The sequence below is a fragment of the Protopterus annectens genome, chromosome 2.part2 (genome assembly GCF_019279795.1).
Source record: "Protopterus annectens isolate FY-2018-M chromosome 2.part2, PAN1.0, whole genome shotgun sequence".
NCBI lineage: Eukaryota > Metazoa > Chordata > Ceratodontiformes > Protopteridae > Protopterus > Protopterus annectens.
In genome coordinates, this window is record NC_056730.1 from 530,047,292 (window position 1) to 530,073,573 (window position 26,282).

General features: G+C 39.4%; 1 protein-coding gene across 1 annotated transcript in view; it reads left to right on the forward strand.

The window, feature by feature from the left end:
* The window catches only part of CAPN7 (calpain 7), a 1,011,285-nt gene that overhangs the window by 322,119 nt on the left and 662,884 nt on the right, over positions 1-26,282 (forward strand). The window contains exon 6 of the mRNA XM_044064001.1: positions 2,390-2,476. Coding sequence (XP_043919936.1) covers positions 2,390-2,476 — 87 coding nt within the window. The remainder of the gene's footprint in view (positions 1-2,389; positions 2,477-26,282) is intronic.

A 26,282-nucleotide genomic window follows, 5' to 3' on the forward strand; every position in this document is an offset into this window, starting at 1 on the left:
GTAAAGTAGATAGGATTGGTGAGACTCTCTTTATATAGCGTATCTGTGGACAGCTTGTAAAAGTTTGAAAATTCCACTGTGAATTGCAAAGAAGTGTTACAGTGCTATATTAGCATACTCTGAGTTACATCTCATTATCACTTAATTTGTTAAGCTCGTTCACTGCCGTCATGCTTTAGTTTAAGTGGCCTGTCTGCACTCATTCACTGAAATAGCAAACAGACATAATACACCTGCCTAAGGGCTATGAATGCCACCCTCTGTCATATGGCATCCATGTTAGAGCCAACACTACAGATTCCCAGAGTGAAGCTTTACTTGCACCAACCATACCTTCTTTTTTCTAGCCCCTAAACTATAGTGTGAACTTTCTGGTTGTCAAAAGGATATTCTAATTTACACTATTTCTCAGACTACATTTCAAGACGTATCTAGGGAAACAGAGCAAGTGCAAATGCCCCATTTAGGCTATGTAACGTGAAAACCTCCTTACCTGTCCTTAGCCCAACCGTTCTTCTCTTCCAGTAGTGATCAGTGCTGCTCATTCTGTGCCCACTTCCTCCCATTTACTTTCACACCCCCCCCGTTTTTTTTTACTTCTTTACAGGTATGAATGCATCTAAATATATTGCAGCTTTGCTTATCTGTAGTTGGAACAATGTTTGTTATTGACTGTAAACTTTGTTTACAACATGTTGTACATTCGGTATTATATTGCTTTACTGTTGTGACACAACCCAAGCTAAGCCAGAAGTTAGCCATGGTTGATTAGATCCCTATCCCAACAAACAAACAAAAACAAATAAATAAGTAAATGACTGATTGCATGAATACTCCCCCCAAACAATGCCAGACTTGTTGGCCTGCATGATTGATGCTTTTTAATTTTTTCCAGCTGTGGTTTAATAGACTATCAGTGTTTCTGCCGCTCTCTCCTTAGATTACTTTATGGCAATAGTGGTTAAGGCATCCAGGTGCTGGATGGTGGTTGAGCAGATGCCCATTTCTGTTCACTGGAAATGGATGCCTGATACCTAGATGCGTGTACCTCTGATAGTCATGGATTAGACATTGCCCCCACACATTTGAGGCCTCTCTTGAGGTATTCAAAGATTTCAAGAAAATTCCATACCAATTGATATATAAAAATCACTGCCTTTTCTGATGCAAGATGCATTATTAATTGCTAAGGGTGTGTATGATTTTTTGCTAAAAAAAACACAGTCTGCAAGTCTTGCATAAAGCTTCTAAGGTTTTATGTGGGATATATCCCTTTTGGTACACCTCCTTGTCATTTGTACTGTATGAAGTGCTTTGAATATTGGCCAAGTATCTGGTTCAAAAATGTGCCCTTTTCATTGTAATAGCAATTCACAGTTTGATTCAGAAAGGGACAATACTAGCTCACCATTGCAGACTCCTTTAACTTATACATTTACGCAGTTTCTCTCAGTTAAGACAAAATGTAGCAGATGAAAGTTCTTTCTAGAAATGATGAAAATAATTTATTAGCAGTTGGAACTTTCCTTAAGCCTCTTGTTTTTTTGTTTTCCTTAGCTGTAATCATATTAGTTGAAAACCTTCTTATGAGAAATTTAAAGTGGTATCTTGGAAACTCACAGAAGTAGGGCAGTCATTTTGTAGAATGTAGGAAGCCTTTCACCTTATTCACTGGTGAAAAAGACTTTGGTCATGCTTCAGTCAGTTTTTTTTAGGATCTTGACATGGCTTTTTTCCTTCACATCAAAGTTATAATGTTGCAAAAGGCACTGCAGACTGCTTGAGTAATCCAGTTTATTGCAGGAGTGATGAGGAGACTAATATTGCTTGTCTAGAAAAGTCGGAGTTTGGTAAATGTATTGATTTTGTGCAAATAAATGTTTAATTCCCTCAAGGCAAAACTTCTGTCTACTAAGATGTGTAATTTGAGAATAATCGAATGAAGCCTTTGGAAAATATTGTGATATTGTCCCTATTTCTGTAAGCTGGATTGCTCTGCTGTACTGTGCTGTACTTCTCACATAAAAATGATTATATAGAGCTTGCTTTCTTTTCATTTACTCCATTGTAGAAGATGTATATGGCCAGCAACTTGCTGTGTGTGTGCGTGTGTGTGCATGTGTGTGTGTATGTATATGTATTTGTGTACCTTTTGATTGCTTTTGCGTTATTTATTTATTTTTGAGAGTTTTAGGTGAATTAGTATTTTATTGAAGCAGACCTAGAGTCTATGCATTGGTGATGAACTTGTACTTATTTAAAAAAAAAACTCCAGCCATGTTAAGTTAAAGACTTAGACTAAAAAATACCTGCAGTATTTCTTTTAGTGTATTTTTTTGAAATGTGTACCATGCCTTTCTGTTTTAATATCTTTATTTTTTATCTGCAGAAAAACCTCTAAGATTAATGGCATTGAATACGTCCCATTTATGAGTGTCGACTTACGAGAGCGATTTGCCTTTCCCATGCCTTTTTCGTAAGAAAGAATTCTTATTTATTTTGAGTGATAGAATGTATTACAGTAAAATACATTGCACACGTATCATATTAGTCTTTGTTGATAGAGTAGTGTAAGAAAAATGGTGTATGTAGCACATAGATTTAAAGTAATTTTCTGTTTTGCACTGACATGATAGTTGATAATCGAGCTATTAATCACAAGTTATATTTAAACAGTCCACAAAAGGCAACATGTAAATTCAGAGGATTGGTAGTTTTAGCACCAGTTGTGGACCTTCCATAGAGGGTCTCAATGAAAATATGAATATTGACTAAAATTTAGTGATCGTCCTGGCAGTCCACATACTTCATGATGGAGACTCTTCATCTCCTGTTTATCCTGCGTCTTTGTGTTATTAATGTCACCATTCATCTCTGCATGCCTTGTACAGTCGTGGAATCCATCCCAAAGTTTGCCCCATCACTTCGGTCTGTCTGATGATTAACAGATTTAGAAGCTGCTAGACACTTCATTTTGCCACACTGTGTGTGTGTGTGTGTGTGTGTGTGTGTGTGTGTGTGTGTGTGTGTGTGTGTGTGTGTGTGTGTGTGTGTGTGTGTGTGTGTGTGTGTCTGTGTGTGTGTGTGTTTTTCAGAAAAGTGCCTAACAGCATTTAAATCTGTTTTAGCTTCTCACCAATATTCAGCATCCTGTAGTGACCGTCACTGGCCACTATTTTGTTCTAGTGAGAGACTAGAGCTTGACAGCACTGAAAACTGTACATGGCAAAGTTGCATTTTTCTTGAATTCAAAGCATAATTATGATGCTGCGTGTACTGCATTTAGGATTATGATAATATCTCTAATTATTGCCAGTTTGTTGTGTGTTTGAGACATGGATGCCAAGAAATTCACCTTGACAGCAAAGCAGGAGAGGTAAATTCTGGCAATGATGTCAAGAGCACATAATAAAATTGGTGATCCAGTCATAATTCTTTATAGTGCATAGAGCTTTAACTGTTCCTTATACTACCAGTTAAAGAAAGCAAAAATAAAATTATAGGAAAACAAAACATGTTACTGGATTTTAAAGCAGGTAAAACACTTTGGCACTGTTAGACAGCAGATAGAAATGAAGAGCCCCTCTGTAGAATATATAGCTTTAAAAGCTGTTAGACAATTCTTCTGTCATACTTTTTGTTTGAGTGTGGCAGAGTGAAGTATTAACATCTTGTAAATACTGTTTTCCAATCTGCCAATGTTTTTTGCCATTTGGCACCGTCCAGTGTTAGCCCTTGCCTTGAGACCTGACAATGCTCTGTTGTGGTCAGATTATCTGTTCTTCAGGTTTTCTTTTGCAAATAAGAATTGCTTTCTCTTTATCTGTCTAACAGCTATTTTTCAGTATTTTTCATTAAAAGCCCTATTCATTTTATGAAATGATTTCATCAAAGCAAAATCATAATAATTTATTTGTTTTCCCGGGGAATGACTTGAAGAAGTCAGTTAACGTGTGTTCTAACAGACAGTACCTAGTGATGTGTATATTCCCTATTTGCTCTGTTTAGGAGCTTCTTTTAGACATGACTGTTGTTTTACTAAGGTTAACAAATTTAGTGGACTAAAGGCATCATGAGTTTTCCTTTTGTAGAAGAAAAGTGTGGAATTGGGAGGGCTGACATTGTTCTGGAAACTCCATAAAGGCTTCATCATATCAGCTCTGAATGTACGAAGACGCTCTAAAGAGAAATTTGAACATACTAGTACTTAAAATTTCCAGATATAACTTTTGGGGATAAGATAACCAAAAGTACAGATTCTGTTTGATCAAGGCATATTTAAGAGAGGTATAAAGCAGTAATTCAGCATAGCAAGATCTGTTCAGAAGATGCATCCTTTGTGGTGCAGTATTTCTTACTGCAGTGTCAAGAATGTCACTTCTCAGAATTGACATTAAAGTCATCAAGACTGAGCCATTCTGTACTGAAAGGACAAGTACAGCTCATATTTTTTTTGCCACTTCCTGAGTTTATCAAACTAACACATATGCGGGCTCTTCCGTAATTATGCAGACAGCATTAGCAGACTTACTTAAAATCTGTTCATTTGAGTGATAGAATGCATTACAGTGAAGACATTGCACACGTATTATATCAGTCTGCTGTTGATGTAGTGTAAGAAAAATGGTGTTTATAGCACACACATTTGAAGCCATTTTCTGTTTTGCAGTGGAATGATAGGTGATAATCAAACTTTTGTATGAGAATATTTAAAAAAAACCCTTGCATCCTTAGAATACTACCTCAAAGAGAAAGTCTTCTAGCAAACTTCAAACTAAAAGCAATTCATGCTGTGAGGTACCAGTAATCCATTCTTAGGTATATTAAAAGTAAAATCCTTTATTGTCCAGAAATACTTCGTAAATGCTATAAACAACCTCATTTTTAACCTGACGTTAGGACTTTATCAGATGCTCTTTCACTCTAATTTTATAGTCAAATGTTAGTGACATCATATCCTTTAGTTGAACAATTAAGCGAACAGACTTCCTGGGTTGAATGAGAATATTTCCTTAGTTCCAGTACTTAAGTTAAGAGTAGCCAGATTGTGACCTTCCTGATTCATAATGTTTATTTATTTATTGTTGACTGGGTTTGCTCCGACTGAGCTGAAGAGCCCTTTTTCAGTGGTGGCCCGGGGAGAAAAGCTCCAACATATTATACAATTTTTATTATAAATTAGCATTAAACAGCAATGTTACAGGATTATTACAAGGCATTAAGTAGCAATACAGTATTATACAGTGTCAATAATCAGGAGTATAACAAAGCTCTTTCAAGATGTATAAAAAGAAATAATACGTCATTAAGATGATTATAGTTTTTGGGTAAGTGGTTACAAAAACCCACTGATGGTTTCCCACAGAGGTGTCTTTAAGGGCTACTTGGATGATGATTTTTTTATTGTTTCTATGTTTGTATATTGTTCATTGATCATGTTTACTGATATGTATGAGTCCTTGTATATTTATGGGTTTATATATACACTCATATGCTCCTGTATAGATATGTATGTTTTTTAAGGCAACTTTTTATAAAGACATTGGGTTGTTACTCTTCTAGTTAAGCAGATTTTGATGTAGGTGGAAAAGGCTGATAAAACTTAGGCACAGTTTTTCATACAGGGCACAGTTTTTACTTCTACGGTTTTATTAGTTCATTGTTATAGTATTTTTGTAGCCCATATTTTTGACAGGAAGTTTATAGACAACAGAGTGCTGTTTTAGAATTCTTTAGTGATTGTATTTTTAAATTTGATGGTCAGCACATTAATTGTTTAATTGAAGGATATGATGTCACTAACATTTGACTATAAAATTAGAGTGAAAGATTGGATCAGCATCTGATAAAGTCCTAAGGTTGGGACCAAAACGCTGTTGTTTTTAGTATTTATGAAGTATTTCTGGATGATAAAGGACTCTACATTTAATATATCTGTGAGTGGATTACTGGTACCTCACATTGCGGGTATTGCTTTTAGTTTATGGTTTATATTTGAAGATTTGCTCTGTTTTACCTCCATTTTTGCTTGTCGGAGCAAACCTCAGTTTACCAGCTGTTGCAGAATTATTGAAAATAAGTAAAACCAGACCACCTGTTTTTATATCTACTCATAACACATCTGTGAAGCAGAGGAGTAAAGGCCCTCATTGCTCTCATTAGAACATTTTATTTCTAAGACAAATTAATTCATAAAACCTAGTAGTTTCTTATGAGAAAGAAATTAATTATTAGAATTCAAGCAGTACTGTAAATGTTATACCTTTCCTAGATGCATTTAATTTATGACAAGATTTTTTGATTCAGAGGTTGATGCTGTCCAATCTGACAGCCAGATACCTCACCATTTATTAAGGATGAACCAACATGAGGGCTCTGTATCCCCACTGATTGCTTCATTCAATAATATTTTTAATCTGACATCACATAGCCCTGATTCCCAAGGATCAGCACTAAAGAAAGTGAAAATTCTGTATGGAGTCCACAAAGATGAGCCTAGCCCTTCAGACAGTTCTGTCTTATAACATAAAATCCTAGCCACATTCCAAAGAAGACAATAGTGCTATCCGTGTCCTTCTACTTATTCAGGAGGCTAAGTTTACTGACCAGTTTGGGAAAAGTGTATGTAAAGAATTTAACGTGGCAGTTAGAACTGACATTCACTTGATGACAGATTCTACCCTTTGAAGTCATACCTCTCAACTGTCCAGATTTTTGCCTCCTAATTTTGGTCTGTTCCTCTTAAAATTTGTGGTTTCCTGGCAAAGCACTGACAATAGATGTCAACAAATGATGCACAATTGAGTTTGAGACTTCATATCCTTAAGAAAATGCATGCTAACACAGATCCTGTTATTCTAGTAACTTTCTAAGTTTATAAGAGAAATATTTAAATCTTTCCCTATTTTTGGGCTTTTGTCCCCCCATTATTTTTAACTTTGTCCTGATTTCTTGCACTAAGAGGTTGAGAGTTAGGCTTGAAGTGAATTTAACATTCTACCTCGCTTTTCTTTACCTGCCCAATTCCTTCTTGAATAACTCAGTGGATTCTTTCTCTGGCATCCATTTTGGTAGTTTGTTACATGAATCTGTAACCCTTTCTTTGAAGTACTTTTGAAGGTCTAGGGAGCAGTTTGCTCCCTCAAACTTCTTTCCATGCCCGTTTTTTCCTACTTTATCTTTCCTGTTTACGATGATCCTTAAAATCTTTCTGACATGGTCTCATGTACTAATATTGTACACTCTTGTCTCTTTTGGACTTGAGAGAAGAGCTCTTTCTGATAGCTTACATCTGGATTACTACTCGCATACTGATTTCCCTTCCTTTTATGGCCTCTAGAACCACACATAGTACTAACTATCTGATTAGCTACATGCAGAATGAAAGCTTTTAGTTTCTGGTACCTGTCTTCATTAGGGTGCAGCCCAGCATTCTGTTTGCTCCTACCACTGCCCTCTCACCCTTCTCCTGGTGGTCGATGGTCCATTTAAGATGTGGTCAGTGCCCTCAGATTTTTCTCCTGCTGAGTTACTATCAGTTCCACTCCCACTGCATTAAGCTTTACATCAAATGTTCTGTGGTCAGTTGTAATACATTGTATTTGTTTGCAGTGAACTTCAAATGCTGCCTTACTGCCTACTTGGTGAGCCATTGCCAGTACTTCTGTAACCTTCATTCTTCACTGCTGCATCTGTGTCTGTTTCACACTATGCAGATGGATTATGTTATCTGTTCCTACAGATACGTCTGGAACAAGCACAGTGAAGAATAATGGACCCAACAGACCTCTGCTTATTGCATTAGTCACATCTCTAATTCACTATATTGTCTCTTGTCATCACAACCCTGGGTGTCCTACCATTTTGTCATTTAGTAATCCAGTTCTTCAGTCTTAGTTACATCCACAATACCTCAAGTTTTCCTGTCAGCCTTCTGTATGAGAACAAGGCAAAAAGTCTTGCTGAAGTCCAAATAGAGTACTTTCCTGTCAAGTTCACTTATAACCCAGTCATAAAACTGGAACAAGTTTAATTGTCAGCTCCTTCTGGAAGGAGCTCTTGTTGGATGTTGTTCTGAGGATTGTTACACCCTAGAAATGATAACCACCCTTCCCCTCATGATTTTCTTCGTAGTTTTCTATACCATTGATATTAGGCTTACAATTTTGTATTTCCTAGATATTTCCTTCATCTGACTTGTACAAAAGTGCTACGCTTGCTGTCATCCAGTCCTCTAGCATTTCTGTACTAGCCGGCAATGTGTTGAAGATGTCTATCAGTGGTTCTGCCAGAGCGCTGGCAATATGTCTGAGGACTCTGGGATGCTGCCTATCTGGTCCTTGTGCTGTATTTTTCCTAAGGACAGCCAGTTCCTTCTGTACACCTTCTCTGTCCGTCATTCATAAGTGTCTGCCAACCCTTCTCCCTATTGTTTCCTCCCTGTCTCCCAGCATTGGAGCAAAGTATTTTTTCAGTTGTTGATTAGTTATTTAATTGAATTTAACTGTTCATGACCTCAGGGATGTTAGTATACCACACCAATCTGTCAACAACTGCATATTTATTTTCTTCAAAATTCATATTTATTACCTAAGTAATGTTGTCTATCCATCATAGCTTTTACTGCCCCCTCTTCTTTTGCCTGAAATTGTTCTCGCCTGTAGTGTCCTTGATAGTAAATCCCATCTTTGCATTGTGTAGCCAAAATTAGTTTTATTTTTATTTTAAGGCTTTCCCGTGAATAGTCTGGGTTCATTTCCTTAAGTATTGATTGATCTGATATTCTTGCAGTGCATTGAATTCTCAAAAAATTTCTCCAGTGCCACAGCTCAAAAGCATCAGTTTTATTGTGTAAAGCCTTAATTATAGTTCGGCCCTCACAGTCATATGTTATGGCAATATGGGCTTTTGCTGACATTGTAACATCTTTGCTATTTAATCTTAATCCAGATTTTCCATAGCTTTCCTTTCAAGAAGCAGTATCTTAATTTCATGTTTGCAGTCACCCTCTGCAGAGATCTTTGGTTTGAAGAAAAAAAAATCTGTCACTGCAACTACTTTTTCTCCATCTATTTAGAAGTAATTGATAGGGGTAAGTGACAAAATTTTTATTTACCTTTTTGTGATTTTAGATTATAGAACATGACAATAGTTTATGCCATTCTTTTGTATATTTTTGACATCTTTTCTTAATATCTTCTGCAAGGCTCCATCTGCCTGTGTCTTTTGTCATGTTAATTTTTAGTTGAAGTTTCCCTTAATATCAACCTTCTTGAAGAGATCTCTTGTATTTCCCATTCTGTCATCTTTTTCACAGTCTTTATATTGCTCATTTAAACATGCCTCTTTATATCTTCTTGCAATTATGTAAATATTTGCATTCAGTTTGACATATTTTCACTTTCTCCCTTGCGTTTTTGCACCTTCTGTTACTTTTAAATTCTCCATATACAGCTGTTTTTCCTCCTTGGATTTCTTTTTATTTGGAATATTTTTTGTTGCGACGTTCAGGACAATATCATGCACTTCTTTCCTTAGTTCTTCAGGTGCTGTATACAAGTGTTCCAATCCATTAAATCTGTTATGCACCCCCCTACATATTAATTTATTGATATTTCTGAGTTCATATCTAGTTGACCTCCAGACTTATTTGATTTTCTTTAATCAAATTCTGAAACATTGTGATAAGAAGCTGATGGTCTGAGTCACATTCAGGTTCACATCTTGTTTTTGTTGACCATACATAACTCTTCCATTTCTGACTGCTAAGTATATAGTCAGTATCAAAATCATATTGGTTATATGGTAATATGCATGGTATAGTGCTGTCTCTTTAAGCTGTTGAAAAATAGTGCTTATTATGGCCAATTGTCTTGGCAGAATTTTATACTAATCTATATCCTATAATATTTCATATTTTCTAAAGATAGGCTTGCCTGTGATTACAATTGCACTTTGGCTACCAACATTGATTCATGACCTGTGCTTTTCCCCAGTATTCTGTAATCTTCTCTACATTTTTTCAAAATTTGGCCATCCCTGTCCCTCCATTAATTCTTTCTGCTGTGGGCCTAAAAAAATCTTGGCATTCCTTCTTGATGCCTTCTTCCTTCCTTTCATCTTGTACCATTGCTGCATCACTCCCTTTGTTGACCATTTGCTAACTTCCTTTTGTTTTCCTGTACACACATAGCCCCTCCTTTCTTCTTTTCCTAGACCCTTTCCTTTACCTTCATTTTTACGTCATAACTATGTAGCCACCCTATCCTTCTTATTTTTATCCTTTCCTCACAGCTTTGTTCTTAGCCTCGAGTCTTCCGTCATTGAATCATTCTCACAACTTGCTTACTCTATAAGTATGCTCTTGGACTCCTTATCTATGACTGTATTTCTCTAACCATGGCATAACATATTCTGCTAAAACTCCACACCATTATCTTGGTATTCTTACCCTCCCAACACTCTGTACCACATAGTGGCATGATCACTGTTATCTAGAGGTCCCTTAACCAGAACAGGCATGCCCCCCTTTGCACCAGTTAGGGCCACATCCACAATGCATTCCTTTCTGGTATAGTCCTGCACCACTCCTATTCCAAGATCTCCATCAGCTTATGCTCCCTTCCAACCCTGGAGCTCAGGATCTCTCAGTCTGTTGCGGGTCTGTTCAGATCCCCATTGAGTATAGTCCTCTTCCTCCTACAGTGCTCCTTTATTTTTGTCCTTCAGTCGTTCATCCTCCTTCCTTAATGTCCCTCGGTGATGATACGTTGTATAATTTTACCAGCTCTGCCTTCCCAAACATTTTGTGCATTTTTTATTGTTTTTGTTTTTAAGGTACAATAGGCAAGATATACATATTTGTGCATCCTTGTGTAGCTGTACCTCTTAGTGTGTCTTATAAGAGTTCTCATTCTAGCCACGTCAGGGTTAAGGACAAAGACATAAGATGCAGTGCCTTATCAAATAAAGGTAAGTGTAACCCTTGACAGAACCCATTTTAATGTATCAGGTGAAGAGAGTCCAGTTTTACATAAGAAGTACCTGTTAGATATGGCCATTAACTGACAGCGTTTCATGTGGTATGCAGAAATGTCAGAATTTCGGATGAATATAGACGTCATTGAGTTCTGACCACATTTGATGCATCTTTTTTAATATAGTGACTCACAATTTTTATTTTATTTATTTTTATTTTATTTCCAGTTTGATTACTGGGGAAGTCCACTAGGCCCAGAAAGTCCGTTTTCAGTGGAGGCCCGTGGAGAAAAGCTCCATGAAACAGATTACAGTAAAGATAGCAGTCCAATAAAAATAAAAGTACAGGTACAAATACATATCAAATAATACAAAGCGTGAGCAGTATTGCCCATACTGGAAAAATATTGTGCAGATACATTTTAACATATTAACACAGTTAAAGTCAAAAGCTATTTACAGTCTTTACAGAGTGTGAGAGATTGTATTGGAACTAGCTACAGAAGGTTATAGCCAGCTATAAGGTGCTTAGGAACTCAGGAGGATACCCTCCCAGGGGCTTTTGTTAAAGAGTTCTAGGTAGGGAGAATGCAGTTACATTTCCATTTGGAGGAGAGGTAGGTGTGAAGCTGTGTTTTGAAGTTGTTTGTGTTTGACATTGTCCTTAGTGTGGAAGGGAGGGAGTTCCATTTCTTACCTAAGGAGTAGGAGAGGAAAAGTTGTCCAGCAGGACATTTAGATTTGTGGACAGTAATTAAGTTTTGGTGTTCAGATCTGAGAGTTCTATTTGGGGTGTATGGGAGAAGGATGTTAGTTAGAGTGGGGTATTTGGTTGGATTAAATATTAGTCTATGTGCTGTAGCGAGCTGGAGGAAGTCCAGGTAGTTTCTGAATTCTAACCAGTTGAGGGATTGGAGGGTAACACAGTGATGAGTGGAATCTTTGACTTTGGTGGCAAATTTAGAAATTTTGTTATAACAGCTTTCAAATTTGGAAGTGATGGAAGAGGATAGTTTAGTTAATAGTGGGGCCCCGTACATAAGGGAGGGAAGGAGGTAAGAGGAGCCCAGAGTCTGCCTGGTAGAAGTAGAGAGGAAGTGGTTGTTCCTGTATAGCATACCTAGTTTTTGGTGGGTTTTCTTTATAGTTTGCTGAATATTGATGTCGAACTTGAGGTGTTCGTCTATAGTTACACGGAGTAGTTTGGCAAAGGGAACAACTTTGATCGGAGAGTTGCTTTGGCTAAGGACTTGGCAGGAATTTTTATCAAGAGAGAAAGATTTTGAGGATGTGAAAAGTAGTATTTTAGATTTGTTAGTATTGAGAGAAAGGTGATTTTGGTGCATCCAGATCTCAGTAGTTGAGAAGGTAGTCTGAGTTTTAGATAGGAGTTCAGGGAGGTTAGATGCAGAGCAGACAAGTGTAGAGTCATCTGCATTTTGGATGACTTTGGCATTAGGAATAGCAGAGTGAAAGTTATTGATAAAGATATTAAACAGCATTGGTCCGAGGATGGACCCCTGTGGTACACCAGAAGGGGTGGGCAAGAAAGGTGAGGTGTCTTTTTCCATTTCATAGCCTGAGATTTGTCTGACAGATAGCTTGAGAAACAGGAAAGTGTATTTTGGGAGAGATTTAAGTTTGAGAGGTGACTTAGATGGTGCTTGTGGGAAACAGTATGGAATGCTATAGAGAGATCTAGGAGCACTGTGGATACTAAGTTCCCAGAATCTCGGGCTTCATTGACAGTTTCTAAGAATGAGAGTAGAGCTGTTATGGTGCTATGTCCTGGACGAAAACCATGTTGGGTAGGGGTAAGAAGTTGGTTTGTAGTCAGAAAAGGCATAAGTTGGAGTTGGATGCATTTTTCTAGGATTTTGGAGATTGGAGAGAGAAGAGCTATAGAGAGGAAGTTTGAAATGTTAGTGTTTTTGCCTCCCTTGTGGAGATGAAGAATAAAGGCAGAATGCCAGAGTTTAGGGACATAGAATTCCTTTATGGATCTATTAATTAGGATACTAATTGGGAGAGCTATACCATCGGCAGCAGACTTGAGAAAGGAAGAAGGGATGTTGTCAGGTGCATTGGAGCAGGATTTAAGTTTGAATAGAAGTATTTTTATGTAGTTAGTGGAGACAGGTTTAAGCGCAAACATAAGGCGGAAATTATTTGGTCGGATATTGACTGTATAAAGAAAAAGTTGAATAGTGAAGCTAATTTGAGGTCAGATTTACTTGGGTCCGGACAGGGGTTATTTTTGGAGCCTGGATTGAGGAGCGAGTTTATGGAGTTCCAAAAAAGCCTACAGTTTTTGGGATGGTTGGACTGGAGCTTAGTGTAGTAGGATTTTTTTGTCTTTGAAGATTTGTTTCTTTGCAAAGTTACTAAGCTGTGTATATTGGAGACATTTTCGGGAAGTTTATTCTTTTGGTAAAGCTTCCAGGATTTGTCTCTTTGATGCATAATTTGCTTTGTTTCTTCGGTTAGCCAAGGGACAGTTATAGTTTTTATTCTTTTTTTTTCCTTGGTGGAGCTAGGGAATTTACAGCATCTAGGAAAGTAGAATTAAAGTGGTCTATGGCTTTATCGAGTGGAAGGGTTTTTAGAATGTTTCAATTCATTTGTTTGAGATAGTTAGAGAAGGTTTTGGGGTCAAATTTACTAAGGTTGTGGGTCTGAATATATTGATGTTGGTGTGGATGGGAGGTAGTTGCATGGTAAATGAAAGCTGGGAGGTGTTCACTAATAGAGTCAGGGATGGTGCCAGAGTTGGTAATTTTATTTGGATGGGTGACTAAGATCCAGTCAAGAGTGGATCCTGGGGGATTTGTTTTATTGGGTCTGTTGAAAGAGTGGGTTACTTGAGTAAAGTTAAAGAGGTTAATGGACAGGGAGGGTATGGGACTGTTGATTTTATTCCAGTCGATGTTTACATCCCCTAGTATGTAAGTTTCAAGGTTAATTTCAGCTGAGGCCCATTGGAGTATGCCTTCAAGGGTTGAGACGTTATTTCCGGGTGGGCTATAAAGGACGATGATACAGAGGCTTTTGTGATTATTCATTTTTAATAGACTGACTGTTAGTTCTGCATTGGCGAATTCAGGAATGGGGTTTGGTAGGGGAGTTAAGGTAAGTAGATTGGAATAGATTAATGCAACGCCTCTGCCTTTTTTCTTTGGGTGGTCACATCTAAGAGTGTAAAATCCAGAGGGTAGGATTTCAGAGTCAGAGAGGTGGGGTTTGAGCCAAGTTTCAGAGCTGGCTACAATGTCAGGTTGGTTATGACTCGGCCATGCTTGAAGCTGATGTGCTTTGTTGTTGAGACTCTGGGCACCGAGTGTTAAAAATTTAAGAGTATTGTAGGGGGATGAAATGGTTAGAGTAAGGGGGAGGGTAATTGTTATTTGTGGGTGGGTTTGGTGCAGGGTTGGGGTGAATGTCTCCAGCTAAGACAAGGTTATTGAAGGAAGTTATTTTAGTGTGTTTTGGTTTGGATTTAGGGTATTCTGGATGGTCTAGTATTTCTTTAAGAGTAAGTGTCTTAGCAGTAGTGGAAATAATTGTAGGATTAAATAGGTGCAGAGGGTTGAGCTGAAACAGAGAGGAGGAGATGGAAAAAAATGATTATTTGTGTAAGGGAGGAGATGGTTTTGTGCAGGAGTATGGCAAGGAGTAGGCAGTGGAAGCTGATTGGAGATATGGGAGCTGGCATGGTATAAAGTTGTTAGGAGTAGTAGGAGGGAGATGGGAGTTCAGAGTGTTAGAAACAGTAAGGAAAGCATGGTTAGAAAATGTTAGGTTAATATGGGAGGATTTGTAGTTGAAGAGAAGAGCTGTGAGGTGAGAGGGGGTAGTGAAAGAGTGATGTATTTAATTAGTGATGTATTTAATTACTGTGGGTGAAAGGATGAGGGGTAAAGAGGGGAAAGCTTTGACTGGATGGTTGTCTTGCGTGGGTGGGAAATGGTTGAAATAAAACTAGGAGTAGTGGGGGCAGGTGGAAATTGGGGGCAGGGTAGGGAAGCGGAGTGAGCCCGTAGGGCGAACGGAGTGGGTAGAGCCAAGGAGGAAGAAGAAAGTCAGTGAAAAGTTATCAGTGAAGCTGAGAAATAGCTCAGAGTTAGGGAAGCACTGGCATAAGGCACTGTGCGTGTGAAATTAGAAGGATGCAGTGGGCTGACAGGGACTAGGAGCTGAAAACAGGGCTGTAGCAGTTTAGTAGAATATAGTAAGTATTAATAGGGCTAAAACAGGTCAGTGGTAAATTTAATAGAAGAGTTACAGTACTTTTGGCTTGTATTAAAATATAGGTAATGGTTGAACAATGCCACATGGTGGCTTAACTGAGTAAGTAGAATGGTAAGCTTCAAGCACTTAAAGGAGGGAGAAAGAGCCTGGGGGGGGGGGGGGGGGCAGTAGTGTGTGCACGTCCAGTGAAAGGGGAAGAAGTCTTCAGTTTAGAGGACAGATTAAATACAGCTGTAACATACACTAGTGTAGCTGAAAGCACTTTAGTGTTCCACCGAAGCAGGGTCTCAGTGCAGGGCAACGAGATAGCCTTGGGTTGATTGGAGGTTGGCCAAGACATAGGATGAAACATTTGCTGAGGGGACTGGAAGTAAAAAGGAAGTAATTATTAGGTCTGATGTTTTAAAACACTCTGATTACCAAGTAACTAAGATAGAGGGTGCAGGGAAGGAGGACCATACCTTGCAAGAAACAGCACAATTCTATGAGCAACACAAAATGCAAGGATAGCAGAGAAAAAAAAAAAACACACGGGCATGTGTATGTAGAAGACACCCATGTGAATGGCAGTCTGTTATAAAAAGCGTTTGTGTCTATATATACGTGTATTTGTGGGCATGCAACTATGTGCATTTTTTTCTGCCTTTATGTATGTTTGTGTAAACTTGTAACCATGGTTAAAGTTAATCCCACTATAACCTAGCTATGCACAATTCTAGTTAGCCCTGACCTTTAAGTTACTTCCTGGAACTCCCCCTTGCTTTGCAGTCACCAGCTACCACTGATACACACCTAACAGTCTCATACAAACATGCACACATACAGTCACACAATATCAACTGTATCAAAGTAAACGGAAGTGCAACTTTCCTGTTCTTACAGACTAGCTGAAAGTGGCAGCACTAAAGAGAAGAAGAACAGTGTCATGACTGAAGAATTAGTCATGACATTAGAACTATTTAATTAAACAAACATCTTATTTAATAAAAAAAAAATCAAAGCTCTACACCCATGCTCACACTATGAGAGTCCCACCTGCAATTAACTGCCGTAAGAACATTTATTCACAAGGACTTTTTTTCAGACTCCACTTGGGAGTAGTATATAGTTAAGCAACTTGCTCAGATTCATGCAGCAGACAAATGGAGGCTGAGGGAATCAAACCCTGGACCACAGAAGGCAGACCAGTGAACATCTTATACTCATAATTCTATGCAAACTGCCAGAAGCCTCAGGCACCAGTTGTCTGATATAGTCTGAACCATTAGGAAAGGAGTGCTCACTATTTCATTTAGGAGTCCAGATAGCTCCAGTTCAAGTACGATATCTACCAACTGCAAACAGCAGGAGGACTTTTAATAAGGAATAATTGTTTTTTTCTTCATGTTGGATATATTTAACTGAGTAAGACATTTCTTTTCATTAATCCAAACTTGGAATTCTGTATCCCATCCAAGGAACAATAAAGTGAACTATTTTTAAGAAAAAAATCTAATAAAAAACATTATTTTTCATTTGAAGGAGCTGAAGCCCAACAGTACAGTAACATGATCTGCATTCTATAACAAATTAATAGGTAATTCAGAAAGTGTAAAGTACTTCCTCTACAATTAGATATCCTTCTTTATCTTTCAGACATTAGGCAAATTAACTGTTTTACATAAAAAAATATAAAGCAATATTAATAACAAAAGAAATGCAGAATAACATCACATTTTCTAAGTACACGCTGGGCATTACAGGGAAATAATGGATCACCCAAAGGTGGAAAAGGCCTCCTCTTGTAGTGCCAGACATCTCAATATATCTAAGCATTCTATTATTTATGTGTAATGCCCACCCTTTTGGGAAATATTACTTGCTTGTAATACAGATGGCTTGGACTGCTTTGAAGGCAAAAAAGAGTCCTTGAGGTATGTTACCAAAGCTGTAGGCATCAATATTTTTTTTATTTTTTGTTTCACCTTTTATTGGTGGTTTATTTTTGAAAAGTTTATTATTTCTTAAATGGTTTGTATGTGTGGGTATGGCTGTAAACATGATGCAACCTCTGTAGTATGTGGCCACTGCTCTCCTGCTCATTGCCCCAGCTGTTTTGTGTGCATTTATAGTGTGACATACTGTTAAAGCATGTATGGTGTGTAACTGGACTGAAGTGCTGTAATTAAAATATTTCTCTTGTCACCTCATGGCTACCAAGTGGTCATACATTTAACCAGGTCTGCCATGTTTCTCATTCAGCTTTTACTTATGCACAATTAAGTTTAAGTTTTTTTATTCAGTATAAACTACCTTCTTTTCCTGAAGTTGCAGGGAACTAGTCTTTCTGTTTTTCTAGGGCTGACTTTTAACTCTTTGTAACACATAGATTTGATCTCTATGGCATTCTTGATATTCTGATAAAGGCCTCCTTACAGCTGCCCTATTTATAGACTTGACAAAGGTGTTTGACCTCATTGAACACACCTTTCTCAATTTCTCCTAAAGAAGCTAATTAAAATTGGTGTCAGCCCACACAGAACAATCTGGCTTAAAAACGTCCTCACTGACATACACTTCAGAATTAAAATTGGTTCTTCTCAGTCAGAATCTGCACCTGTCATTAAATGTATTCCACTAGGATCCATTTGTGTCCCTGAGTCTTCTCCATGTTTTAACAATCTTCCTTCTGAACTCCCGCTTCTCCCACTTGTTCTCTATGTAGACATGTTCATCAATGCAGTCTCACACTCAAAATCCAGTCAAATTCATTGATTCATAGTTACTTATTTGGCTGTTGATCTGTGAGAATCTTAAAATGCCTAGCCTTACATTCACAAGGTAGTTTTTAGCCCTTATGTGTTGCATATTAGTAACCAAGAGGCAGCAAATCAAGAAAATGTTCAGACATGTACTTGTTGCCCCTATTCATGTGAGACATGGATATAGCTTTGAACAGTGCACCCTTGCTACAGGAATCGCAAACTTTAACCCACTGCCCTGATTGATCAGTTTGTCACCATGTTAAATGCAATTCAACAATGACTGTACCCCCTCTTTTATATTTTCATATTCCCCTTTATAGCAGGTATCCGATTACTTATAATCTGGCCTACTTCAACTGATAAATGTTAACAGGACACCAGTGTCTGTTCCGCATTTTGTGTGTCTGCCCGCCTGTCTATTAATTTATCTATTGTTTTGTTAATTAACGTAGAGCACTGATCCCTACAGAGCTGTTATCAGTTTATCTATTTTTGTCAGTTAAGGTAGAACACTGATCCATACAGAGCTGCAACTGTGTTGTACACTGATCCGTACAGAGCTGTAACTGTGTTATACATCTCTCTCTACAGTAAAGGGATAGCCAGCATATTCCAAAATATACCTTCCACAGAGGTTAGATGAATTATTTATAACTGCCTGTCCTGTCATCTATAGCATGAAACCCCGTGCAGCACTGTCAGCAGTTTTACATATTTACTAATTATTGTTCCATACAGAGATTACATCATTATCTGTTGCTGAATTTGACCTGTCCTGTCATATTCACAGAGTTAAAATAAACACTTCACCAACAGAAATCTCCGAGAAGCAATTCAATCACAACCTTACCCCAAAAAGTAAACAGAAAACATTTCTGCCCACCACCAGAAGCAAAAACAAATTAAAGCGCATGTGAGGATCGCGGTTTTCTTAGACCCAGTCTGCAAAACTTAAATGCTTATTTCTTTGTACCATATACCACCACTGAAAGCACCACCACCTTACCTAAACCAACATTCACAGAGCACTTTTAGGGTGTACCTGCATCACTGCTCAATTATGTGATCCCAAAAATGGAATCTCCTTAATCATCTTCAAGATACGCTATTATGAAATACAAACATGTAATCCCTACTATAGTAATCTGCAACATAGCTCTTCACCCTCCAGTTTTATCAGTGCAGTTGCCCTTCTTGTTCTGCCTCCATTGCCTTGACACCATTCTTTAAATTTCTCCTGTGTCTGTTCTTGCACACAACCCACCTCACTCCCTGAAATGTCTTCCACCTCACCACTGCCTTACTCCTCCATATCATTAACCCAACAGTCAGTCCAATTTCAAACAGAAACATGGTTTAATCTTCAGTACCTCACTGCCTGCCATTATTCTGCTTGACAGAGCGCATCAAAGAGTACCCCCAATCCCCACAGGGCCATCTCAGACAGCACTGGTAAAGAGAAATTCTGGACTGCCTTTTTACTCATCTGAGCCTCAACATTGTTTAGTCAACAACTCAGTAGTCAACTGTACAAACCACTCTGACATTTATTCCCCTTGCAGCTAACCTTTATGGAAATAAATCCTCATACAACCTGGGACAGTGCATCTGATATTGTTAATCCTCATTCATTTCTTACGCATGGGTATTGGTTCTGACCTTGGAACCGAGCCGGCCATTTTCCAAGCTCGCGTCAGCTTCTAACTCTTGAGCTTAACTGTTACCCACAACCCCCCTCTCCCTGTTACCTCAGATTTCATTTGCCGCGTTGCCATTCTGTCGTGTCAAGCTACTTCTCTTGAGCTACAGTTATTTGTTGTTTAATAGTCTTTCAGATTACTTTCTGTCAGAAAAGTTTATATTTCATTGTCTCTTACCCTATCGCATCTAGCGTACATAATTTCTTCAGGTTTTCTGCTCTTTTCTTTACCCTTTTACCGTAAGGTATTCTCTCTTTACCATCGTTGGTAATCCTTCCCTTTTTTCTCATACCTTTGGGTATTCTTTTGTACCATTGCTGGTACCTTTTCCTATTAATTAATTTGCTGTCATGGCAGATAAGAAAGGTAGTCCGAGGTTTAAGCGGTGTTCTTATTGTAGACACAAACTATCTACTTCTGATGCAAACACTTTGTGCATTTATTGTTTGGGGGCGTCTCACTTGTCAGTTGACCCACCCAGTGCTATTTGTGAGAACTTTTCGAATAGAACCTTGTTGGAAAGGAAAAACAAGCTGTTTGCTGAAGGGACTTCTTAAATCTCCCTTTTCAGAGGCTGTTTCTGCATCGGAGACCTCAACCCCTCCTAGAGCCCATAAGAAAATCTTGGATGTTCCTACCAAGGCTAAATCTTTGCCTTCGTCCTCAGCTGGGGACTCCCGCCAACCAAAACCTAAAAAGGCTAAAGTTTCGGCACTGCAGCTCACTCAGTCAGTCCCACTGCTTTTGGTGCCTAGACCTTCGGCTCCATTAGTGATCTTGGCTCCATCTTCTCCTGCAGCCTTCACTATATCGGCAGCAAGGGGCTCCTCGGTTCTGACTATTACCACTGTATCGGCACCGAACATTCATTCGGCGCAGACCTTTACCACGTCGGCTCTGAGATCTTCCTCAGAACCGGTGCCTTTATTGTTGACTCCAGTTTTGTCGGTTCCGACAACCACTTTGGCACTGATCCCTGTGTCGGTGCAGACCATGACCTCGGCACCGATGACTTCTTTGGTGCAGACACCCGTAGTCCAGTCTCTCTCAGCACCGTTGTTCTTGGTGCGGAAGGGTGAGATGGGCACCAAGTTTGCCTCTTCTGTGGACAGGCTTGGGCCCAAAGTTAAAAGCACACTGGCCAGATGTGAACAGGATGGTAAGACCCTTTCTGCTGTAGGTGTCCGTTATTCTTCCCCTCAATGTGCTTTCTCCTGAAACCAAAAGAGTGGGAAGATATGGTTCAAGAAATCTCAGGGTCCTTTCCGTGACACACAGGCCAAGTTCTCCCCTAGAGGCAGAGGGGGAAACTCACAGGGAAGACGCTCCTTTTGGGGCAGAAGGGGGTCTGCGTACCCAGGGTTCCAGGGATTCTTTCCCTTTTCAATCCTACCAGCACTCCTGAAGAGCGGCCCAACTCCTTTCCTCTGGAGGTGGTTGGGGGACGTTTCTCCTTGTACCCTTCTGTCTGGCTAACCATCACCACTGATTCTTGAGTACGAAGGATTATAACCAGAGGTTATCATATTCCCTTTGATCTTTGTCCTGCCCCTTCAAAAATCCTTCCAGACGTTCCACCCAGTCAAAGAGAAAAAGCAGCACTAGAGATAGAAAAGCTGCTCAGAAAGAGAATCATCCAAATAGTCCCTCCAGACCGGGATCCGGATTCTACTCAAGACTATTTTTGGTGCCAAAGAAAACCGGGGACTGGAGACCAATTTTGGATCTTTGTGAGAGTACAAAAATTACGAATGGTCACAATACAGTCTATCCTCCCGCTTTTGGAAAAAGACGATTGGATGTGCTCGATAGATCTTCAAGATGCATACTACCACATAAAAGTGGACAGGCCATCAAGAAGATTTCTGTGCTTCCGTGCGGGAGACCGTCATTACCAGTTCAGAGTACTGCCCTTCAGACTCTCTACAGCCTCCAGAGTGTTCACAACATGCATGGCAGTTGTCACAGCTCACTTGCGACTTCAAGGATTCCAGGTGTTTCCATACCTAGACGACTGGCTCATTTCCACCCCCACCAGACATCTACTGGAAAAAGCCCTGGCATACTCTCTCTTCGCTGCTCAAAGGCTAGGCATAACCATAAACTGGCAAAAATCCAATCTCACCCCATCTCAGTCGACATAATTTATATGGGTTATCTTGGACACAAAGAACTGCAGAGCTGCTATTCCAGAGCACAGAATTCTAAGGGTAAAGCAACAACTGATTCCAGTCCTTTCAAGGGAGAAGTCCACAGCTCACTCAGTTCTACAGCTGTTGGGTTCCATGGCAGCCTCCATCACCATTGTTCCCCTGGCCAGGTTTCACATGAGGCTTCTACAATGGCTACTGCTTACCCATTGATATCCTTTTCAGCATCCTCTTTCAGCCATGATTCGAGTAACCTACAGGTGCAAACAGGATTTAAATTGGTGGATGACACACAATCTGTTGCAATGGTCTCGCCACTTCTCCCCCCAGCAACCCAAGGCCACAGTGACCACGGATGCCTCCCTGATGTGGTGGGGGGGACTCTGTCAGGGACAGACAGTCCAAGGCACTTGGTCCGAACTGGAGGCCCATCTGCATATAAACATTCTTGAGGTGAGGGCGGTGCTTCTGGCGTTGCAAGCATTCCAAGCCCTGTTGCTGTCTGGGACAATTGCGATTCAGTCAGACAACATGGCGGTGGTCTGGTACATCAACAAGCAAGGTGGAACCAAATCTTTACCCCTTTGTTGAGAGGCCATGAGGATATGGCAATGGGCGATGGCTACCAACCATTTTCTTCTAGCAATTCACATTCCCGGGAGTTCCAATGTGATAGCAAACAGACTCAGCAGGTGCATTCTTCAACCTCACAAGTGGTCCCTGAATCCCTTGATAGCAGCGGAGATTTTCCACTGCTGGGGCCATCCTTGCTGCAACCTCTTTGCATCCCCGACCAACTACAAATGCAGCAACTACTTCACTCTGATTCCCCCTCCGGGACAGTCACCCAGGGACGCTCTAGTCCACGATTGGCCCTCGAGTCTTCTTTATGCATTTCTACCCTTTCCTCTCATTCCCCAGTTTCTGAAGAAAGCCAGTTGGTTGAAGAGCAAGGTGATCCTCATAGCACCATATTGGCCTCGATAGATTTGGTTCCCCTTCCTTTGGCTTCATCTACTAGATCGACCATGGATTCTCCATCCAACCTCAGAGTTGATCTCACATCCACAGAACCTGATTCATCCCAACTTGAACAGCCTGAAACTCATGGCTTGGCTACTCCAATTCCCTTGATTGCCAGGTAGTATGGTCTTTCTTTACCAGTACGTGATATTCTCATTGCATCTCATAAGTCTTCCACTAGAATTACTTATCTGAGCAAGTGGAAAAGATTTACCTGTTGGCTGAAAGATAAACAAGTAGATCCCTTCTCAGCACCAGTGTTGATAATACTAGACTATATGGCCGACCTTTTTCATTCGGGTCTATCGGCCTCTACCATTAGAGTTCATTTGGCTGCAATTTCTAATTTTTATGAGGGTGTCCAAGATTCCTTTCTTATGTCCCACAAATTGTGCAAGACCTTCATAAAAGGTGTAAATCATCTGAAGCCACCTTTTAGAGAACCTATTTAACCATGGGATTTATCATTAGTTCTACAAGCTCTGACAATGCCACCTTTCGAACCTGCCTCTTCTTGCGACCTCAAGTATTTGTCATGGAAAACCTTCTTTTTGGTTGCCTTACTTCTGCCAGACGTATTTCTGAAATTCAAGCTGTATATATCAAGAGTCCATACTTGATTTTTCGTAGAGATAGAGTGTCTCTGAGAACTAATCCATCTGTTCTGCCTAAAGTGATCTCTGAAATGTCCATTAATCAAGCCATTGAATTGCCAGTTTTCTTTCTCAATCATTCAAACAGAGGAGAGTATTGCCTACACACCCTAGATATACACAGGCAAACAGGACTAGGCCCTTTCGTAAATCTGACCAGTTATTTTTGGCTTTTTCTGGACCTAGATTAGGATCTGCTGTTGCTAAGGTCACATTAGCTAGATGGTTGATGGACTGTGTGACCTTCATTTATACAGAACGCAATATCTCGTTGCCTACTACCATGAAAGCTCATTCAACAAGGCCGGTGACAACTTCTGCTGCCTTCCATGCCAGAGATTCCTTATATGACATCTGTGCAGCTGCAACTTGGGCTACGCCTCATACCTTCATCAATCATTACAAATTGGACTTGGCCTCCAGGGGAAGAGCATCTTTTGGTTTTATGGTGCTCAGGAATGTCCTTCCATGAGAGCCTCCCAGGAATAGAGGTAGCTGGGGACTCTGTCCCATGTGTAAGGAATGAACGAGGATTAACAATATCAGATAAAGAAGTTATGGCTTACCATAACGTTCCATCTGTATTGTTGATCCACGTTCAGTCATTACGACCCTCCCTCCTTCCCCCTCCTGTGGTTTCTAGTGGATCTCACCATCCGGTTCTTTTAGGTTATATGACCAGAGGTAGCCTCTACCTTCTTTGACTTGCAAACTCAGTCTGAGGTAACAGGGAGAAGGGGATTGTGGGTAAGAGTTTAGCTTGAGAGTTTGAAGCTGACACGAGCTTGGAAAATGTCCGGCTCGGTTCTGAGGTCAGAACCCATAACCATGCGTAATTTCTGAACAAGGATCAACAATACAGATGGAACATTATGGTAAGACATAACTTCTTTTTATAAGCTGCACTAACTCTCATTAGCCTTAGTGCTAAACTCCACTGCACTGAAGATGCATTTGCCTCTCAGGCATCTATGGGATGGCATAGGCCCAAATTCAGAGACATTTTATTAAATACTGTTCCAATTCACTTAGAAAATTAATAGAATAACATGTTTGCATCAACATTCATTTTCTGAATCATAAGAATTATGAAATTCTAATGTCTGACATTACTGACTGAATGACTGTAATCGTTGGCAATTTACCAGAAAATCACACATTTTACATTGAACAATACAAAAATATGAGGCCCAGTCAGGGACGGTTGAAACTAGCAATTTGAAATTAACATCAATGAACATTGGGCATATTTTAAGCTAGTTAAAATTTTTGATGTTTGAAGTCATTAATGGAAATTTTTGCTGCTTCATACAGGTTTTTGGCAACATACTTTTTCTAGACATTTACATTGCAGTAGCCTGCTGAACTCACAGGGTCATCATCAACTATGCAGATACTTAGAAAGTGTTTGCTTTCTAATGATAGCCTGAAAGTCTACTGTTTTACAAACAGAATTCAGTATTTCTCAAAGCCTGGCGGTTGATACTAGTATCAGTGGTAGCTTTCTTCATCTTCATGTTAAGTCTCAAATAATGCCATATTATAACATGTTCCTCTTACTGCTTTCATGATATTGATTCCAGGAATGCAAACATTGCTGATATTCATAATTCCTGCAAAAAGCATTCAGTCTCTCAGGATTGGTTGGGAATGTTATCAGAGAAAATGAATGAAAAAAAAGAAATTTTCTAGTACTTAAGGGCATATTGCAGCCAGATCATTAATCAGAGGTGGTCTTTCCTCAGAAGTGCTCACAAAACACAGTTTCAAAACACTTATCCGATGGTGAGCACAGCTCCAAGTCAGGATCAGGGGTTTGTCTGTTACAAATATTTTATTTGAGGCTATATGGAAAAGCACAGTACATATATGTGTTTCTGTCAAGAGAACACATAATTGTGTGTGCGTGTAAGCTATGTATCTGGATTATGGATTTTAAAAACTTATCAAATTTATGGTGAGCCTAGTAGTGACATAACATAAGGTCACTCTTGCCCTGACTGCGTAGCTCAGCTCATGATATAACCATAGTAGCCTCTGTTGGTGTGTCATGTTCCGGACGACGGAGATAATTCATTATCCTGTATGGAGCAAAATCCCCATCCCTGGTTCAGCTAGCACCCAGTGTTGTTCCCAGATCTGGCTTCCCTCACCGCTAAAATGGAACAAAAACAAGAAAAAAGGTCCATTTCAATAAGACTGGTTTTGTAGCAAACAGTTTGCTATAATTTATATTCATTATAACAGACATAAGAAACTGAAGCACTCTACCATACTGCAGTCCTAAAAAAATAATTTCTGTACCAGCATTCAGAAATGCCAGGATAGAAATGAATACTGGTACTGCACTACTGATTGATCAACATCAACCAGTCACAGCCCCCCTTGCACACAGGGTGCCTTCCCCCATTTGCCTCACCCAAACTGTGCTACTTTAGTAAACTACAAGACTGACAGACATTTAAGAAAGCACAACAGCATGTTAATCAAGTTCAGTTTCGTTAGCTAATCTCAACCAAATAATCTTTGGCATATTCGTTACTGAGCAGCTAATATATTCCTGGGTATGACTTCTGCAAAGTCTGACAACTAGCAACTGGTTCTAACTAACCATAGCTGTCCCAGTAGCTTGAAACAGTCAAGCTGTAAAATATGCTGTGACCTGTTTCTCATTGTATTGGGTCTGTCATCATTTTCCTGAAGATGGTTGCAGTGAGTAGATTTAACTTTTTTTTGTATGTACGCATATTGCCATAGACTAGCTGGTTTGACAAATGCAGTATTTCT